We start from the raw sequence: 16,678 nt of genomic DNA, 5'->3' as shown, positions 1-16,678 counted from the left end.
ACCTCTGAAATGGTTAACTTAATACACCCAGTTGTTACTCTTGGAATATTGGTTGAAATAGCATGGAATATTTTCTTAGACCAGTGACATTTTCCAGGAAAGGAATGAATTACAATTTTATTTTGGCTTTTTTTTTTTTTTTTTTTTTTTTACAGTACGCAGGTCTCTCACTGTTGTGGCCTCTCCCGTTGCGGAGCACAGGCTCCGGATGCGCAGGCTCAGCGGCCATGGCTCACGGGCCCAGCCGCTCCACGGCATGTGGGATCCTCCCGGACCGAGGCAAGAACCCGCGTCCCCCGCATCGGCAGGCGGACCCTCAACCACTGCGCCACCAGGGAAGCCCTATTTTGTCTTTTTTTTAATCATTAATCTAATTAAGTTCTCTGTTTCCTTTAGAATCCATAGAGCAAAGTTCCCTACTTGGCTCTAGCTCTCAGAATTCCGGTTCTTGTTACTCTTTCCACGCCACTGAGTCAAGAACAATATCACTGTCCTGTGGTTCTGGCCAAGAACATGTCATCAAAATGACCTACCGTGACAATACTCCTAGTGTTGGGAAAGGCAGTCTCATGCATGCATCCCCCACTACAAAAGAATGGGCCTCGGACCTGGAATACTTACTCACCAAGACGTAAGGAGCCCATACAACCTGTGCTAGGCTTATTGTCATGAGTGGAAATATCTTTCCCTGTTTTAAGCTCAACGCATGCTCCTTTGTTTTGTGTGTGTGCCCTCTGGCAACTGGTTAACCCCACTGCTGTATCTGCCCTCGGTGGGGAAGGGATGGGGTCCCTCTACCGTGTCATGAGAGGAGTGCCTACACGTAAATTGCCCGGTATCAGGTGCCAGGAGAGACTCCCTAGCCATGGGAAATCGAAGCCCGCTACAGAAGCCTCCTGTGTAAGTGAAGCGTTGTTTCATCCATGCTGTGCTTTCCTTGGAGACTCTGATACCAGTATACAATGGACAGACGTATGTGTTTGGAGTCCTCCCTTGGGACTGATAATCGGGTACACGTTGTTCTGTTCAACACTTATTTTAAGATAGAAGCAATAGTGTCTTGGGTCATGATCACCACAGAAGGAAAGTATCCACCATTTTCTGAGAACCTGCTATGGCCCTGTAACATTGCTCTTCATTTTGCATTGGATGCCCCAATGCTCCAAACACCAAACACTGTGAGAAGTTGATTTTTATCATCACTTTGCAGGTCAAGAGATTAAGATGTAGGAGATAAAGTCATTTGTCCCAAACCACAGAGCCAAGGCTTTTCAGACTCATGTTGTAAATTCTGGTCTGTCCAGCCCCTAAGCCTCTTCCTTCCGCTCCATATCTGTAAGAGGGAGGCCTCTTATTCAGACATTCCCTCCTCATCTCCCACCAAACTGATCCCCAATGAACCACAGAAGCAGGATGTACAGAGAGAGAGATGCTCATTTATTTATTGACCAATCAACAGGCATTTGCTGGCAGCCTACCGGGTGCCAAACCTTTCTGCAAAGAAGATATTGGCGATAGGACCAAGGCTTCACCACGGAGTGCCCCAGTGACCCAAGCGTGGGAGTAGAAGGGAATTCCCAGACCACGCAGAGTAGGAATCCAGAGCCACTTCCAAGCGGCAGGAATCAGGCTGTGAGAGAAAATGAGATCAGGACTTCAATACAGGAACCAGCCAAGTCATCTCCGCATTCTCTCCCCAAGAATCCCCTTGTGATAGAGAAAATAGCAAGGTTCTGATACAGTTGTATGAGTCTTGGTATCAGGAGGCTGATTTCAAGTCTCTATTTTACTAGAAAACTCTAAGGTTGGAGCATTGAGCAAGATTATCCTCAAAATCCACTGATCTTTTGGGCTTTGACCCTAGACAACATCTTGGAAATAACCTTAATAATACATACTTAGTGCACAGTGCTTTTGACAATGCACTTTCAACTTCACTATGTCCATTTTACAGATAAGGAAACTGAGACTCAGAGTCACTTGCCCTGGGGCCCTTATTCAGAAGGGCTGGGATATAATCAGAGCCATGAGCCATCCTATGGAAATCCTTGCCCTGAGGCCTGGGGAACAGGGCTCTCGGAAGACAAGGGAGTCAGGCAGAGGCTTTCCTTGGGGTCCAGATCAGGAGTCCCCCTGTTTATATGCCTGGAACTCCAGAGGGTTGAGACTGAGAGAGCTGGGGGGAAGGAGGTCAGCCTGCCCCAGCCCCTCCTTACCTTTCACAGGGGCCAAGCATTCTTTCCCACAAAAGCCCTCGCAGCACTTTAATTCACCCACGCACTGGCTGTCTGTCTCACATTTATTGGGGGGGTTAAACATCATACATCGTGCGCGGACCACTGGACACTTCCCAGGCTTCTCAACTGATGAGAGTAGAGACATGGGTTAGAAACCCTGTACCTTCCATACTAGCCCCCTGCTCTGGACCCCAGCCCCTGCCCCAGCCTGAGCCTCCCATCCCCATGACCACAACATCCCTCCTGAGGCCGGGATACCCCCTGAAGGTAGGCTCTGGCTCTCTTCTGACATTGGGCCCCCAGTCAATGCAGGTGGCCAGTTGTCCAATGCTGCATGGCTGGTGGCTCTCCCACCTCCCCACCTGGGTTCAAGATGTTGACAGGATCCAGGCATGTGATCCCGCAAGTATCAGGGCAACATTTCTTCTTCTCTGGACACTGCCAGTCATTGTTGCACTTGGGTTTCTCATATATAAGGCACTGGGCAGGTTTTGTAGGAGGGCAGTCTCCAGCTTTGAAAGCTTTGGAAGAGAAGTTTAAGAGTTTTGGAGGAGGCTGGGTGTTGAGTAACCATCACGGCTCCTGGACAAAGCACCGCTTTCCAGGAGTGACCCTCACTCAGGTGACCATCCACAAAGTCCAAAGTGAAGTCCCTGTCTGATCTCCATGAAGAGTGACAGGCTTGATGAAATCACACACGTGGTCAGGAGGAAGGCATAGGCTTCCCAGGCAAGGTTTCTTTCCCCAGGGAGAAGCAAGGCTCTACACAGGCAGAGAGGCAGGCTGAGCATGATGGAGATGGAGGGAAATAAACAGAGATAAATAGAACCGACAGAGCAGGTGAAGAGCTAGAGCCAAAGACAGGAAAACAGAGATTAACGGAAAGAACCAGCAAGAGTCCGACTGATGAAGGGCTGGGATATAATCAGAGCCATGAGCCATCCTATGGAAATCCTTGCCCTGAGGCCTGGGGAACAGGGCTCTCGGAAGACAAGGGAGTCAGGCAGAGGCTTTCCTTGGGGTCCAGATCAGGAGTCCCCTTGTTTATATGCCTGGAACTCCAGAGGGTTGAGACTGAGAGAGCTGGGGGGAAGGAGGTCAGCCTGCCCCAGCCCCTCCTTACCTTTCACAGGAACCATGCATTCTTTCCCACAAAAGCCCTCGCAGCACTTTAATTCACCCACGCACTGGCTGTCTGTCTCACATTTATTGGGGGGGTTAAGCATCATACATCGTGCGCGGACCACTGGACACTTCCCAGGCTTCTCAACTGATGAGAGTAGAGACATGGGTTAGAAACCCTGTACCTTCCATACTAGCCCCCTGCTTCTGGACCCCAGCCCCTGCCCCAGGCCCTGCCCCAGCCTGAGCCTCCCATCCCCATGACCACAACATCCCTCCTGAGGCCAGGATACTCCCTGAAGGTAGGCTCTGGCTCTCTTCTGACATTGGGCCCCCAGTCAATGCAGGTGGCCAGTTGTCCAATGCTGCATGGCTGGTGGCTCTCCCACCTCCCCACCTGGGTTCAAGATGTTGACAGGATCCAGGCATGTGATCCCGCAAGTATCAGGGCAACATTTCTTCTTCTCTGGACACTGCCAGTCATTGTTGCACTTGGGTTTCTCATATATAAGGCACTGGGCAGGTTTTGTAGGAGGGCAGTCTCCAGCTTTGAAAGCTTTGGAAGAGAAGTTTAAGAGTTTTGGAGGAGGCTGGGTGTTGAGTAACCATCACGGCTCCTGGACAAAGCACCGCTTTCCAGGAGTGACCCTCACTCAGGTGACCATCCACAAAGTCCAAAGTGAAGTCCCTGTCTGATCTCCATGAAGAGTGACAGGCTTGATGAAATCACACACGTGGTCAGGAGGAAGGCATAGGCTTCCCAGGCAAGGTTTCTTTCCCCAGGGAGAAGCAAGGCTCTACACAGGCAGAGAGGCAGGCTGAGCATGATGGAGATGGAGGGAAATAAACAGAGATAAATAGAACCGACAGAGCAGGTGAAGAGCTAGAGCCAAAGACAGGAAAACAGAGATTAACGGAAAGAACCAGCAAGAGTCCGACTGATGATTGGAGAGCCACTGACCGGGAAATGAGGCAGAGAGAAAGAGAGAGAGAGGAGTAAAAATAGAAAGGCAGTGAGACCTGGGCTGACAGATGGCTGAGTAAAACACCCAGATGCTCAGAAGCTTGCACAGAGACCTTGGAGCCCAGATGGACATGAACACACCCCCAGGGACGTCTCCTGAAACTAAGCTGAGAGATTACAGTCTAGAGAAGGGGCCATCCACACACCACTTCGAGCCCCCATCTCTGACCCTGCAGCCAGGATCACACCAGGGTGACTCCAACTCACCGTTTCCAGCACCTTCCACAGCCCAAGGTGCCAGGGTTCCCAGGGCAAGAAGCACGAAGGGGAAGAGACCACTGAACGTCATGGTGAGGGCAGGGGTGGCTCTGCTGGCCCAGCCGCCCCCATTATATACCTTCCCTAGTGGGTGTGGCCTCACGAGCATTTCCTCGGCCCCTCCCAGCTTCAATGGCATAAGCAGGAAGCTTGGCCAGAGACCAGGAAGCTTGATACCGGAGAGACAGTGGCTCCTTCCTGTCCCGAGCAAGACTGCTAGGCCAACAGAGTAAAGGCCAGAGAAGAAATAGGAGAGGCTGGCCTGGGAGATGTGGCCAGGCTGATAAGGAAACCATTTCAGGTGTCCATCTGAGCCCTGAGCATTGTAGGGGCCCCAGGCTCCTTACCCTTGTTAGTGGAGATGGAGGGTAAAAGGTCAAATGCAAAAACGCTATTTAGACCTGGATTCTGAGCTGAGACGTTGGGCAATGCACCCCTAGTTCTCCCACTCCTGGAGGCACTATGCCAGGCCCTGGGGATACAAAAGTTAATGGGACACATAGATACAACACAGCGTAGTAGACAAATGTATGAATGTTCGTGTTAACCTAATCTGGATTCAAACCTTGGTACCACAACTTACTATCCGTTGCCTTGGACAAGTCAGAAGACCTTCTAGTGTCAGTTTCTGTAAAGCAGGCACCATTATACTTTTTCTTCTTATAATTGGCATGGGGAGTAAATGCGCCTCTGGCCCAAGGCCTGGGATATAGTAGACACTTAAAAATGGTAGCCATTATAATTATTATCATTATTACAAAATAGTCTCTCTCTGATACACACACATGTGTGTGCCCACGCACGTACGCACACACACATACCTCAGAGCTCACAGAAAGTTATCAAGTCTTCTGCTAACTCGGATTATTTATTATATCTCGAAAGATCCTTAGTCCAACTGACTGTGTAATCTACTTCTGTATTCTAGAGGCTCTGTCACCGACTCGCTGTGTGACCTTGGTCAGAACACTGCAGCTCTCTGAACCTCAATTTCCCCATCTGTACAATGAGAGGGTTAAACTACGAGGTGAAGTTCTCGTCTAGAACCGGTACTGCCATGACTCAACAGCCCCACACAGACTGAGGGCACTGCTGGTAGAGGCTCTCCTATTCTCAAGGCCCGTCTTGGCTATGCTCACAAGATGGCCTCTTAAGATCGAGGGTAGGAAGAGAGACCAGGAGAAAGACTGGTGGCTGTTCCTTCTTAAGGAAGGCTACCATACCTCATCTCTGGTTCTTGGCTGTAAGACTCAGTCATGCCTCTGATTGGCTCTCTCTCTTTCACTCACAAATACCATCTGCCTTGCCATCCACTGGTGTTGGGGGAAGGGAGAGTAGGGGGTCTCCGACATCCTTTATGTCAGATGCTCTTCTCTGGGCCTCGCTTTACCTACTTCTTTGCCTATTGATTTGTTTCCACACAAGACTATGATTTCTTTGAGGGAGAAAACATGTCATTAAAAAATCACAGACTTTGGAATTACACTGAACAGGTTTCAAATCCTGACTCTCCCACTTAATAAATGTTCCTTTACATAATTACAGCTAATAATTACTGAGAATTTGTTACGTTTCAGCACAGTGCTGAATACTTTGCGTGATTTATCACCCGTAAACCTCATAACAATATATTAAGTAGGTAATATGAGTCATCCAGTTTGGTCTGCCATACAAGGTGAGAGGAAGAGGAAATACTTTGGGTGAGGTTGGTCAGGGACGGCCTAAGAACTGATGTTTCTTGCCGAGACATGGAAAGCAGCCAAGAGGTACCGTGAGTCCAAAGCTGGGGTCAGAGGAGAGAACCCCTGTGAGGTTCACATCTATAGTTTGTGCAATTCATGTGCCAGATGTGCAGGTGATAAATGAGCTCCAGAGAGAAACATCAGTTAGCATAAACTTTGTGTTTGGTGTCATCTTTTAAAAAGGATAGGGAAATCTCTGGTGGTCCAGTGGTTAGGACTCGACACGTTCACTGCCATGGCCCGGGTTCAATCCTTGATGGGGGAACTGAGATCCTGAAAGCTGTGTGGCGTGGCCAAAAAAAAAAAAAGGATATATATTTTTATTTTGATGCAGTCAGTTTTACCCATCTGTCCCTCTATGGATTGTACTTTTTTTTTTTTGCGGTACGCGGGCCTCTCACTGTTGTGGCCTCTCCCGTTGCGGAGCACAGGCTCCGGACGCGCAGGCCCAGCGGCCGTGGCTCACGGGCCCAGCAGCTCCGCGGCATGTGGGATCTTCCCGGACCGGGGCACGAACCTGTGTCCCCTGCATCGGCAGGTGGACTCTCAACCACTGCGCCACCAGGGAAGCCCTGGATTGTACTTTTTACATCAAACTATCCTTACACAATCCTTTCCATTTTGTTTAAATATTTTCACAAGTTTTGTCTTCCACATTCAAGTCATTAATCCATCTGGAATTTATTTATTGTGAATGGTTTGAATTAGGGATCTTGTTTCCATTTTTTCCTAATATGGAATGCCAGTTGTTCCCCCGTATCATTGATCCCTTATTAATTTATAAAACCACATCTATTTTGTACCAAGTTTTTGTATATAGATGGATGTGTTTCTGTGTTTTATTATTACTCAATTTATTTATTCTCAAACCAGTCTTCCTTGGCACTCTTTGCATTAACATCTCCGTTTTACATACCTTGGTGCTTTGCAGCACAAGTCTTTTCTGTTTTACTTATTCAGGATTGTTTTGGCTATTCTTACACTTTTCCTCTACTACATAAATTTTAGGATCAATTTCTCAAGGTCCTCAAAAAAATCTGTTGAGATTTTTATTACAATTACATCAAAGCTATAAATTACTGAGTGGAACCAAAATATTTACCCTATTAAGTCTTCACAGATAAAAAAATGAGCACCACTCTATTCAAGTCCTCTTCAAGTCGTATAATAAATTTTAATTTTTTCATGTAATTCTTGCAAACGCTTTCTTGGTTTATTTTTAGGCAGTAATAAAATTCATGACCATTGTGAATAGGAGCTTTTTCTCTCTTTAATTTATTTGATGGTTTTTGGCGTGTAAGCATGCAGCTGGTTTTTTGTATATTGACTTTTGAAAATAAATTTATTTATTTTATATTTGCCTGCTTTGAATCTTTGTTGCTGGGCACGGGCTTTCTCTAGTTGCGGCGAGAAGGGGCTACTCTTCGTTGTGGTGAGCGGGCTTCTCATTGCGGTGGCTTCTCTTGTTGCAGAGCATGGGCTCTAGGCGTGCGGGCTTCAGTAGTTGTGGCACATGGGCTCAGTAGTGTGGCTCCCGACTCTAGAGCGCAGGCACACTAGTTGTGGTGCATGGGCTTAGTCGCTCCATGGGATGTGGGATCTTCCCGGACCGGGGATTGTAGCTGTGTCCCCTGCATTGGCAGGTGGATTCTTAACCACTGCACCACCAGGAAAGCCCTGTATACTGACTTTTGTAATTGCAAACTCAATATATTTTCTCATGAATTTTAATAGTTTACCCATGACTCTCTTGAATTTCATCTGAAGACATTCATATTATCTGTAAGCATTAACCATTCTATCTCTTCTTTTCCCACCCCTATTCCTCTTTATTTTTATGTCCAGTTTTATTGCATTGGCCTACGATCACTAATTTGATATTGAATCAGAGTGGTGATAGAGGGCAGTCTGGCCTTGTACTGACTTTAAGGATGCTGCTTCTAGAGTTTCACCACTGAGTATAATACTTGCTGTAGGGGCTTCCCTGGTGGCGCAGTGGTTGAGAATCTGCCTGCCAATGCAGGGGACACGGGTTCAAGCCCTGGTCTGGGAAGATCCCACATGCCACGGAGCAACTAAGCCGTGGAGCAACTAAGCCCTTGAGCCACAACTACTGAGCCTGCGCATCTGGAGCCTGTGCTCCGCAACAAGAGAGGCCGCAATAGTGAGAGGCCCGCGCACCGCGATGAAGAGTGGTCCCCACTTGCCACAACTAGAGAAAGCCCTCGCACAGAAACGAAGACCCAACACAGCCATAAATAAATAAATAAATAAAATTAAAGAAAACTTGCTGTAGGTATTTGTAAATACCCTTCATCAGGTGAAGAATATTCTCTTTTGTTCCTAGTATAGTGTGTATTTTTATCATGAATGAACATAGAACAATATGGAATGATTTTTATGAATCAATTTAAAGATTCATTTGAATTTTTTTCTTTAAACTTTTAATTTACTTAATCACATTGATAATTTCTGGTTCTTGAACTACCCTTAAGCTCCTGGGATGTACCCTATCTATTTACAAGGTTTTTTAGCACACTGAGAAATTCAACATCCTAACATGTTATTATACTTGTCACTTTGAAATAATGTCAAGCATATAGAAAAAATTGGAAGAATAGTACAAAGAATTATCATCATATTCCTTTCACCCAGACACACTAAATGTTAATATTTTGCCATGTTTATCATTCTCTTTCTTCCACATGTGTGTGAAAGAGAACGGTTTATTCTGACCATTGAGAGCAAGTTGTATACATCACACTCATTTATACATGAGGACTTCAGTGTATATTCCCTATGAATAGCTTGATTACATCGTTACAGTAGCCCTGATGGAACGTTTAAATATTGGGGTACATATCACTTTACTACAACTTTTCCTTTGCTTTTATTTCATTCCTATAATTACAGTCAGGACACCATATTAACCTGTTTTTGATATTGCATGTATAGCAAAGTTATATTAGATATTAATTTCATTTCAGATTAGTAAAGGGGATATGACTAAAATAAAAAAGGCATCAGGGTCTATAGGGTTGAAAATCACTTATATAGATAATCTCCAGAGAGCCTCTGACTATGGTACAAGTTTGGGCTTGACTCTAGGCAGCAACCCCTCATCCATTTCCAACCCACCCAGAGATCCCAGCAAACAGGGAGGATCCCAGCAAACCATTTCAGAGATGGAGACCAGAGGCTGTAGCAGAATCTATGGATTGACTTACTAACATCCGTTTCAACCTTTTTGCTGTATCTCTATATAGACCAGAGGCTGGAAAATTAAAAGCCACAATTATGAGACCAACACTCCGCCCCACTCCCAGAGCTGTGGCTCTGGATGTGATTTGAGTTTCACCAATCAGGTTCATTCTCTAAAGTGTCCAACCAGAACTTAGTCTGGAAGGAAGCCAAACGCAGGGCACAGACCGTAGCAGAACAGCATTCCTGAACTGTGGCCAAGGCAACATGATTTGGGATGTGTTGGGGGGTGGGGGGGAATTTATCCCAGAACTTCAATTTACAGCCTCCTTCTCCAGCCCTTCAAGCGATTTTATAGGATACAAATTCATGATAATAAATAGCTTTCTGCTTACGCTAGCTAGAGTGACTCCTGGTTTTGCAACTGACGCTTAACCAATATCAAGGATGAGAGAGATACAGGGCTTGCCTGTAGTCAATCAGCCAGTCGATGGCAGAGCTGAAGTTCAAACCCAAGACTCTTTAGGATGTGGACTCCTGCTCTCCATTCTCAAGCAACCCTCACTTCCAGGACCCTGATCAAAAGTAACCGGGGTAAAAGCACTTCTCAGGGAGACCCCATTGTGAGGGAGTGACTCCTACCCTAGGGTATGAGGACAGCCAAACCCATGATCCCCAGCACTGACTGGATGAGATCAACAGCAGTTTATCGGTTCTCAGCTCGAGGGAGAACGCCACACACCACACAGGACCACGTGAGGTTGCACTTGGGGACAGAGCGAGCAACCAAGGGTCGTGGGAGGCAGGGTTAGTAGTGTCAAGAGGGCGGGATGTTCCCTGGTTCCCATATGAGGATGTGACTGGCTTGTTGAAATAATTCCACGAGCCAGCAGGGAACTGAAAGGCGTTACTCAGAGGTAAGCAGGAACCACGCCTGGTCCTTGATAAGGGGTTGTTCAGCTAGGAGATCTTACGGTGGGAGCAGAGTGGATAGGGGACCCTGAGGTTAGGACGTCCCAGGTCTCCTCCTATCTTACCATATGTCAAGGCAACGCGTCATATCGAATCCTAATTTGAAGTCCTGCACCACAGCTCCCTCGTACAAAATTGTTAAAGTGATGGAAGAAGGTGTTGAAGTTAGAAATGTCAGGTAGATGCTCTCCCTAAGGGTGAACGGGCAGGTGATCTCTTATCCGTGGCCCAGGGCAACAGACGCTTGTGCTCACAAATGGGTTTTGTGTGAGGTCAGCCTCCTTTGATCTTTCACAATGGGGATACATGGGAAATACACACTCTTGCAATTGTGTGGGGGCTTGAGGACCACGTACTGGGCTCTGGATACATCTAGGCTTGCATCACAACAGGGGAGCACAAAGCCACAGATGATCTCCATCACTATGCTTCTACCCAGCTACTCCCATAGGTGCAGTAGAGCCTGAGGATTACTTTCAGGCATGGGAAACCCAACTGTTGGCCAACGTTGGACCTGCCCTGCCGGTACAACCTGTAACTTAGTCAGCTTCTGGCCTGTTGGCTTCCAATCAATGCCATGGACACGCAAGCTTCTGGAAAGCAGCTGAATTGAGAGCACTCACCCCAGCCCTTCCCCCGGTCTCCTCTCTTCTCCCAGACCTCTGCCTTTCGGCTGCTGGTACTAAGCCAGGGGAAAGCCTCCCAATTTCACTCCAAACATTCTCCCCATTACTGATAAAGGGGAAAGAGCCCTGGACATAGATGTGCTCCCAGAATGGCTTTGGGAACATCTCTTCCCCTCTCTGGCCTCAGTTGCCTTTTCAGTGAAATGGAACTGGTGATATCAACCTCACAATGTTGCCATAAGAATGACATGGGATCGTATAGGATAAAGAGCCCATCACCATCCCTGGAACACAGGATGGTCTCTGTTCAGGTATGTGACCCTGGCTGCCTGAGAGCCCACCGTGAGCCGTGTGCCCGTGGGGGAGCCTTACTCCCTTCCTTCCAGGCTTCTTTTAAAGTGCACATGCCCCTGGGAGGGGGACGCAGAAGTCACTGGTCCCTCAAGGCATCAGAGGCTGTGCAGATGTTTCCTCCCATGCTGAACTGAGATGATGAAGCCCAACACGGGGAGGGGAGGGGTCTGGGCATGAGGGGCCCAGCCTGGCTGCCCAAACACACCTGCCTTCCCAGAATCATCTGTCACTCCCTTCCTGGCCCACTGAGCTCCCTGCTCTTCTAAACGTTTGGCCAATCCTGCCTTGATCAAACAGGCAGAGGATCACAGCCACCGTGTGACCCTGAGGATGAGGTCACTCCCCACCCAACTGTGAGCCTGTGGGGGTAGGGAGAGTCAGAGATGAGGTTACAAGGGCTGGAAAATAGGTTCTAAGAAGCATGTCATTGTGTCTGTCTGTGGAATGTCAAAGAGCTGTAAATTACCCAGAATCCTCCAATAAGGGGTGCTGAAATGAAATATGACACCTACATAGAATGGAATACTATATGCAGCCCTTACAAAGAATGCAGCAGGGCATGGCCAGAGGTCTTGGGTGCAAGCAACAGACACACCAAGCCTGGCTCGCTAAGCAGAAAGGGCTCTATTGGAAGGCTAACGAGAGGACCATTTCACAACGCTAGGGGGCACCATTCACACTGTGTTCTGAGTATACGCCTCTCTCCCACCAAGACTTTCGAAACTGTGCAACTTGGAAGCCTTGCCAGGATATCAGGTAGTTTGTGGAAATAAAAGAAACCAAGCAAATCGGCCAAGGTCACCAGCAAGAATCATCTGGTTAGGGCTCCATCAACGGACTCTCAATACAGTAAGTCCATACATACGAACAAGTTCCGTTCTGAGAGTGCATTCCTAAGTCCAATTTGTTCGTAAGTCCAACAAAGTTAGACTAGGTACCCAATTAACACGATCGGTTGTATAGTACTGTACTGTAATAGGTTTATAATACTTTTCACACAAATAATACATAAAAAACAAACACAGAAATAAAGAAAACATTTTTAATCTTACAGTCCAGTACCTTGAAAAGTACAGTAGTACAGTACAACAGCTGGCATCCAGGGGCTGGCATCGAGTGAACAGGCAAGAAAAGTTACTGACTGGAGGAGGGAGAGGAGGTGGGAGATGGTAGAGCTGAAGGATCGTCAGCAACAGGAGACGGAGGGCAAGCTGCCATTTCACTCACGCCTGACGTTGATGGCTGAGGTTCTGCTTCCTTGCTGGATTCAATTCTATCTCCCCCCTTGAAAAAGTGATCCAGTGATGTCTGGGTGGTAGCTCGTTTTTTCTCTTCATAGATGACACGGTAGCACTGGATTGCATTCTGAATGGCTGCTGTAACCTTCGTGTACCATTCTACGTTCGGGTCCTGTGACTCAAAAACTGACAGTGCCGGGCTTCCCTGGTGGCTCAGTGGTTAAGAATCCGCCTGTCCCCAATGCAGGGGCACGGGTTCAAGCCCTGGTCCAGGAAGACCCCACATGCCGCAGAGCAACTAAGCCCGTGCGCCACAACTACTGAGCCTGTGCTGTAGAGCCCACAAGCCACAGCTACTGAGCCCATGTGCCACAACTACTGAAGCCCGTGTGTCTAGAGCCCGTGCTCTGCAACAAGAGAAGCTACCACAATGAGAAGCCCGCGTACCACCATGAAGAGTAGCCCTTGCTCGCCGCAACTGGAGAAAGCCCGTGCACAGCAACAAAGACCCAACGCAGCCAAAAATAAACAAGTAAATTTATAAAACAAACAAACAAACAAAAAAACCAACAACAGTGCCTCCTCAAATAAAGAAAATTCCCTTGCCGCTTCCTGTGTTGTGAACCTCTGGGGTTCTTCAGTTACTTCTTCTTCCTCTTGTCGCTCCACTCTCTCAATTATTTTCACTTTGGTTTCCATCATTATCCCTTGGCACTTCTTAGCAGTACCAGCTACAACGCTGCTGCTTTTACGCTTGCTTCCGGACATCCTGGGCTACTGCACAGTACTGTACAATAAAGTTCACAAAAGCACAACCACTTGTACGGGATGCACGCGTGGACAATGTACGCCAGACACATGAACCAACTTACGTGATTGGACATGCGAACACACGTTCGCATCTTTGAAAGTTCGCAACTTGAAGGTTTATATGTAGGGACTTATTGTACTGTCACTGCACTGTCTTGAATGACTTCCCACCTGTCCCTGAACCTTTGCCTTGTTCCCTCAAGACTCACAGTCCAAGGAGAAAGCATCGAGTTTATGAAACCCCAGCTGTGCATTTTTGTTTTTTACATTTTGTACATACTGTGTACCAAGCGGAGTTCTAAGAATGTAAAATGGATTATCTCATTCAATCCTCACAAAAACCCAGTGGCATAGGGAATACTATCATCTCCATTATACAGATGAGAAAACTGGGTCTCCTTTGACAGAAGCACAGAGAAATTCAGAAACTTGCCTAAGGTCACACAGCTCATGGCAGAGCTGGGATTCGGATAGGCAGTCTGGCTCCCATGTCTGTGCTCCTAACAGCTGCACTGTGCCCTCATGCCCACATTCTAGCTTCCAAAGAGTGGATAAAGGAGTTCTGCCTCCTGCAGCCTCCCCAAAAGAGAATCAGGAAATGGACAAGGGAACCAGCCCTTGTCAACACCTACACACAGTTAGTAAATAGTAGGGCTGGTCTTCCAATCCAGGAGTGTGTGGTCACTGCCTAGGAAATGAAGCAGCTTCTAGGCTGGGGTGGTAGGGTCCGCCAGAGTCAGGGGAGGGGTGTGAAGGGGGAGGAGGGTCTTTCGGAGAAGGGCAGACCTGGCTCAGCACAAGTGCCAGCCCCCAAGGCCTGTAAGGGCTCTGGGACCCAACTCCAAATCAGAGCTCCAGGCACCATCCAGTGGCTACTGTGGAGATTACAGGAGAAGAGCAGGCGAGAAAAGAAACCCCACAGAAGACAGTCCTGGCCAGCTCCAGGCTGGAGGCCTCACCTTTGCCTCAGTGCCACCCCCATCGTTGAAGTCCCTGTTACAGTCAGACCCCCGGTTCTCTTACTGTGATCTTGGGCAGACAACTCTGCCCTCTAGGCCTGGTTTCCCGGCCGCAAAACAAAGGGGTTGGACGGGCACTTTTTCTCATCTGACCCTCAGGTCCAGGTGAGACCTCAATCATCCTGTCATCCTGTAGGTTAAGGTTTGCCTGGAAGTCACCTCCTCTGTGATTTCTCCCTCCTTACCCGCCCTTTGCTCCATCCCTTCACCTGAAGGGTCCTCTTTCTGTTATAGTCAGGTGGACTTTACCCCCTCCAGCCCTGGGCTCCCCCAGCACCCTCCTCGCCATGGCCAGTGAGGCGCCAGGCATATGCGTGCTTAGCAGTGCCTGCTCTGGGCTCTGTCCTCCTGTCTTCAAGCCCTGTGTAGTAGGCAGAATAATGCACACACACACCCAAAGACGTCCACATCTTAATCTCTGGAACCTGTGAATATGTTACCTTACATGGCAAAGAGCGTTTGCAGATGTGATGAAGAGCTTGAGATGGAGAGATTATCATGGATTATCTGGGTCAGCCCAGTATAATCACAAGGGTTCTTATGCAAGAGAGACAGGAAGGTCAGAGTCAGAGAAGGCGGTATGATGCCCGAAGCAGAGGTTGAGGTGATGAGAGGAATTCGGGTAGTCTCCAGAAGCTGGAAAGGGCAAGGAAACAATTGTTTCCAGAAGGAATGCAGCCTTGCCGGCCCCTTTGAGACTGCTAACCTCAAAAACTATTTGTGTGTTTTTTAAGCCACTAAATTTGTGGTGATGTTACAGCAGCCACAGGAAATGAAAACACACGGGTTCAGCTTCTTTTTTTTTAATCATTTTTATTTGTTTTATTTATTTGTTTATTTATGGCTGCGTTGGGTCTTTGTTGCTGCGCGAGCGGCGAGCGGGGGCTACTCTTAATTGTGGTGCACGGGCTTCTCGTTGCAGTGGCTTGTCTTGTTGCGGAGCACAGGCTCTAGGCGCACGGGCTTCAGTAGTTGTGGCACACGGGCTCATCAGTTGTGGCTCATGGCTCTAGAGCACAGACTCACTAGTTGCGGTGCACGGGCTTAGTTGCTCCGCAGCACGTGGGATTTTCCCAGACCAGGGCTCGAACCCGTGTCCCCTGCATTGGCAGGCGGATTCCTAACCATTGCGCTACCAGGGAAGCCCTGGTTCATCTTCTTACTTGTCATGTGACTCTGGGAAACTTAACCTCTCTTTGACTCAGTTTCCTTGTCTGTAAAAGGGAATGATAAAGGCAATAATTCCTACCTCACAAGGTTGTGAGGATAAAATGAAAATACCTGCAAATCATTTTGAATAATGCCCAAGACTAAACATGTTAGCTATTAATAGTTAAAAGCTGCCATCTGAGAGCCTAATACGTAGTACCAGGCACAAGGTCAGATGCCTTAGAATAATTTCCTCCATTCTCACCATCACCCTTGAGCATAACGATTTCAATCCCCATTTTACACATAAGGAAACAAACCCAGAGTAATTTGCCCATAATCACTCTAGGACTGGAAGCATTTTCATCTCTGCACTTGGGAAATTGTACCAGTTTGTGCTCTTTACCTAAAGAGGGTTCGTTTTTATTTTGTTTTTTTGGAGGTAAAACACAGGCTGGGAAGGCTACTCTGGGCCAGAGGTCCTGGCTCACACCCCCTCCTTTTCCTATCTAGTGCAGGGAGATAAAATCCAGGCGAAACTCACCTATCCTCCCCGCTCCCGTCCCTTTAGGGGATTCGATTACTGCCTCCCGCTCCTCGCCAACACCCCCGCCCCCGCCCCGCCCAGTTCGAACAGTTTTTGAGCCAGACTCGGGGACACCAGGAGATAGGCACGGCCAGAGAGCGAGGTGCCCGATCCGCTGGGGGATGGAGGGGCGCAGACTTGCCCAGACCCCCAGGGTACCCGTGGAGCCCCCTCCCTTCCCGCAGCCCGCATAAGGAGCCATCTGTTCTCAGCTGAATAAACAAGCGGGGGGAAGCAGCTCCCGGTCCCCTGCCCCCCGGCCCGACCCCCGCACAATGCGCCTTTCTCCGAGGAGACGCCGCCCGGGCGCCGCCGGAGCGCGCTCCGTCTGGCCTCCCCT

At 48.2% G+C, this 16,678-nt stretch overlaps 1 protein-coding gene across 1 annotated transcript; it reads right to left on the bottom strand.

The window, feature by feature from the left end:
• Positions 1 to 1,474: 1,474 nt before the first annotated feature.
• Positions 1,475 to 4,672, bottom strand: LOC116740407 (antileukoproteinase-like). Its single transcript, XM_032606063.1, has 5 exons — positions 4,591 to 4,672; positions 3,757 to 3,915; positions 3,361 to 3,507; positions 2,217 to 2,363; positions 1,475 to 1,494 (listed from the first exon to the last, which is right to left on the bottom strand). Exons 1-5 carry the CDS (start codon positions 4,670 to 4,672, stop codon positions 1,475 to 1,477), a joined length of 555 nt encoding a protein of 184 aa, XP_032461954.1.
• Positions 4,673 to 16,678: the final 12,006 nt, after the last annotated feature.

The sequence above is a fragment of the Phocoena sinus genome, chromosome 15, assembly GCF_008692025.1.
Source record: "Phocoena sinus isolate mPhoSin1 chromosome 15, mPhoSin1.pri, whole genome shotgun sequence".
Lineage (NCBI taxonomy): Eukaryota > Metazoa > Chordata > Mammalia > Artiodactyla > Phocoenidae > Phocoena > Phocoena sinus.
This window is presented reverse-complemented; position numbering and strand designations above follow the sequence as displayed.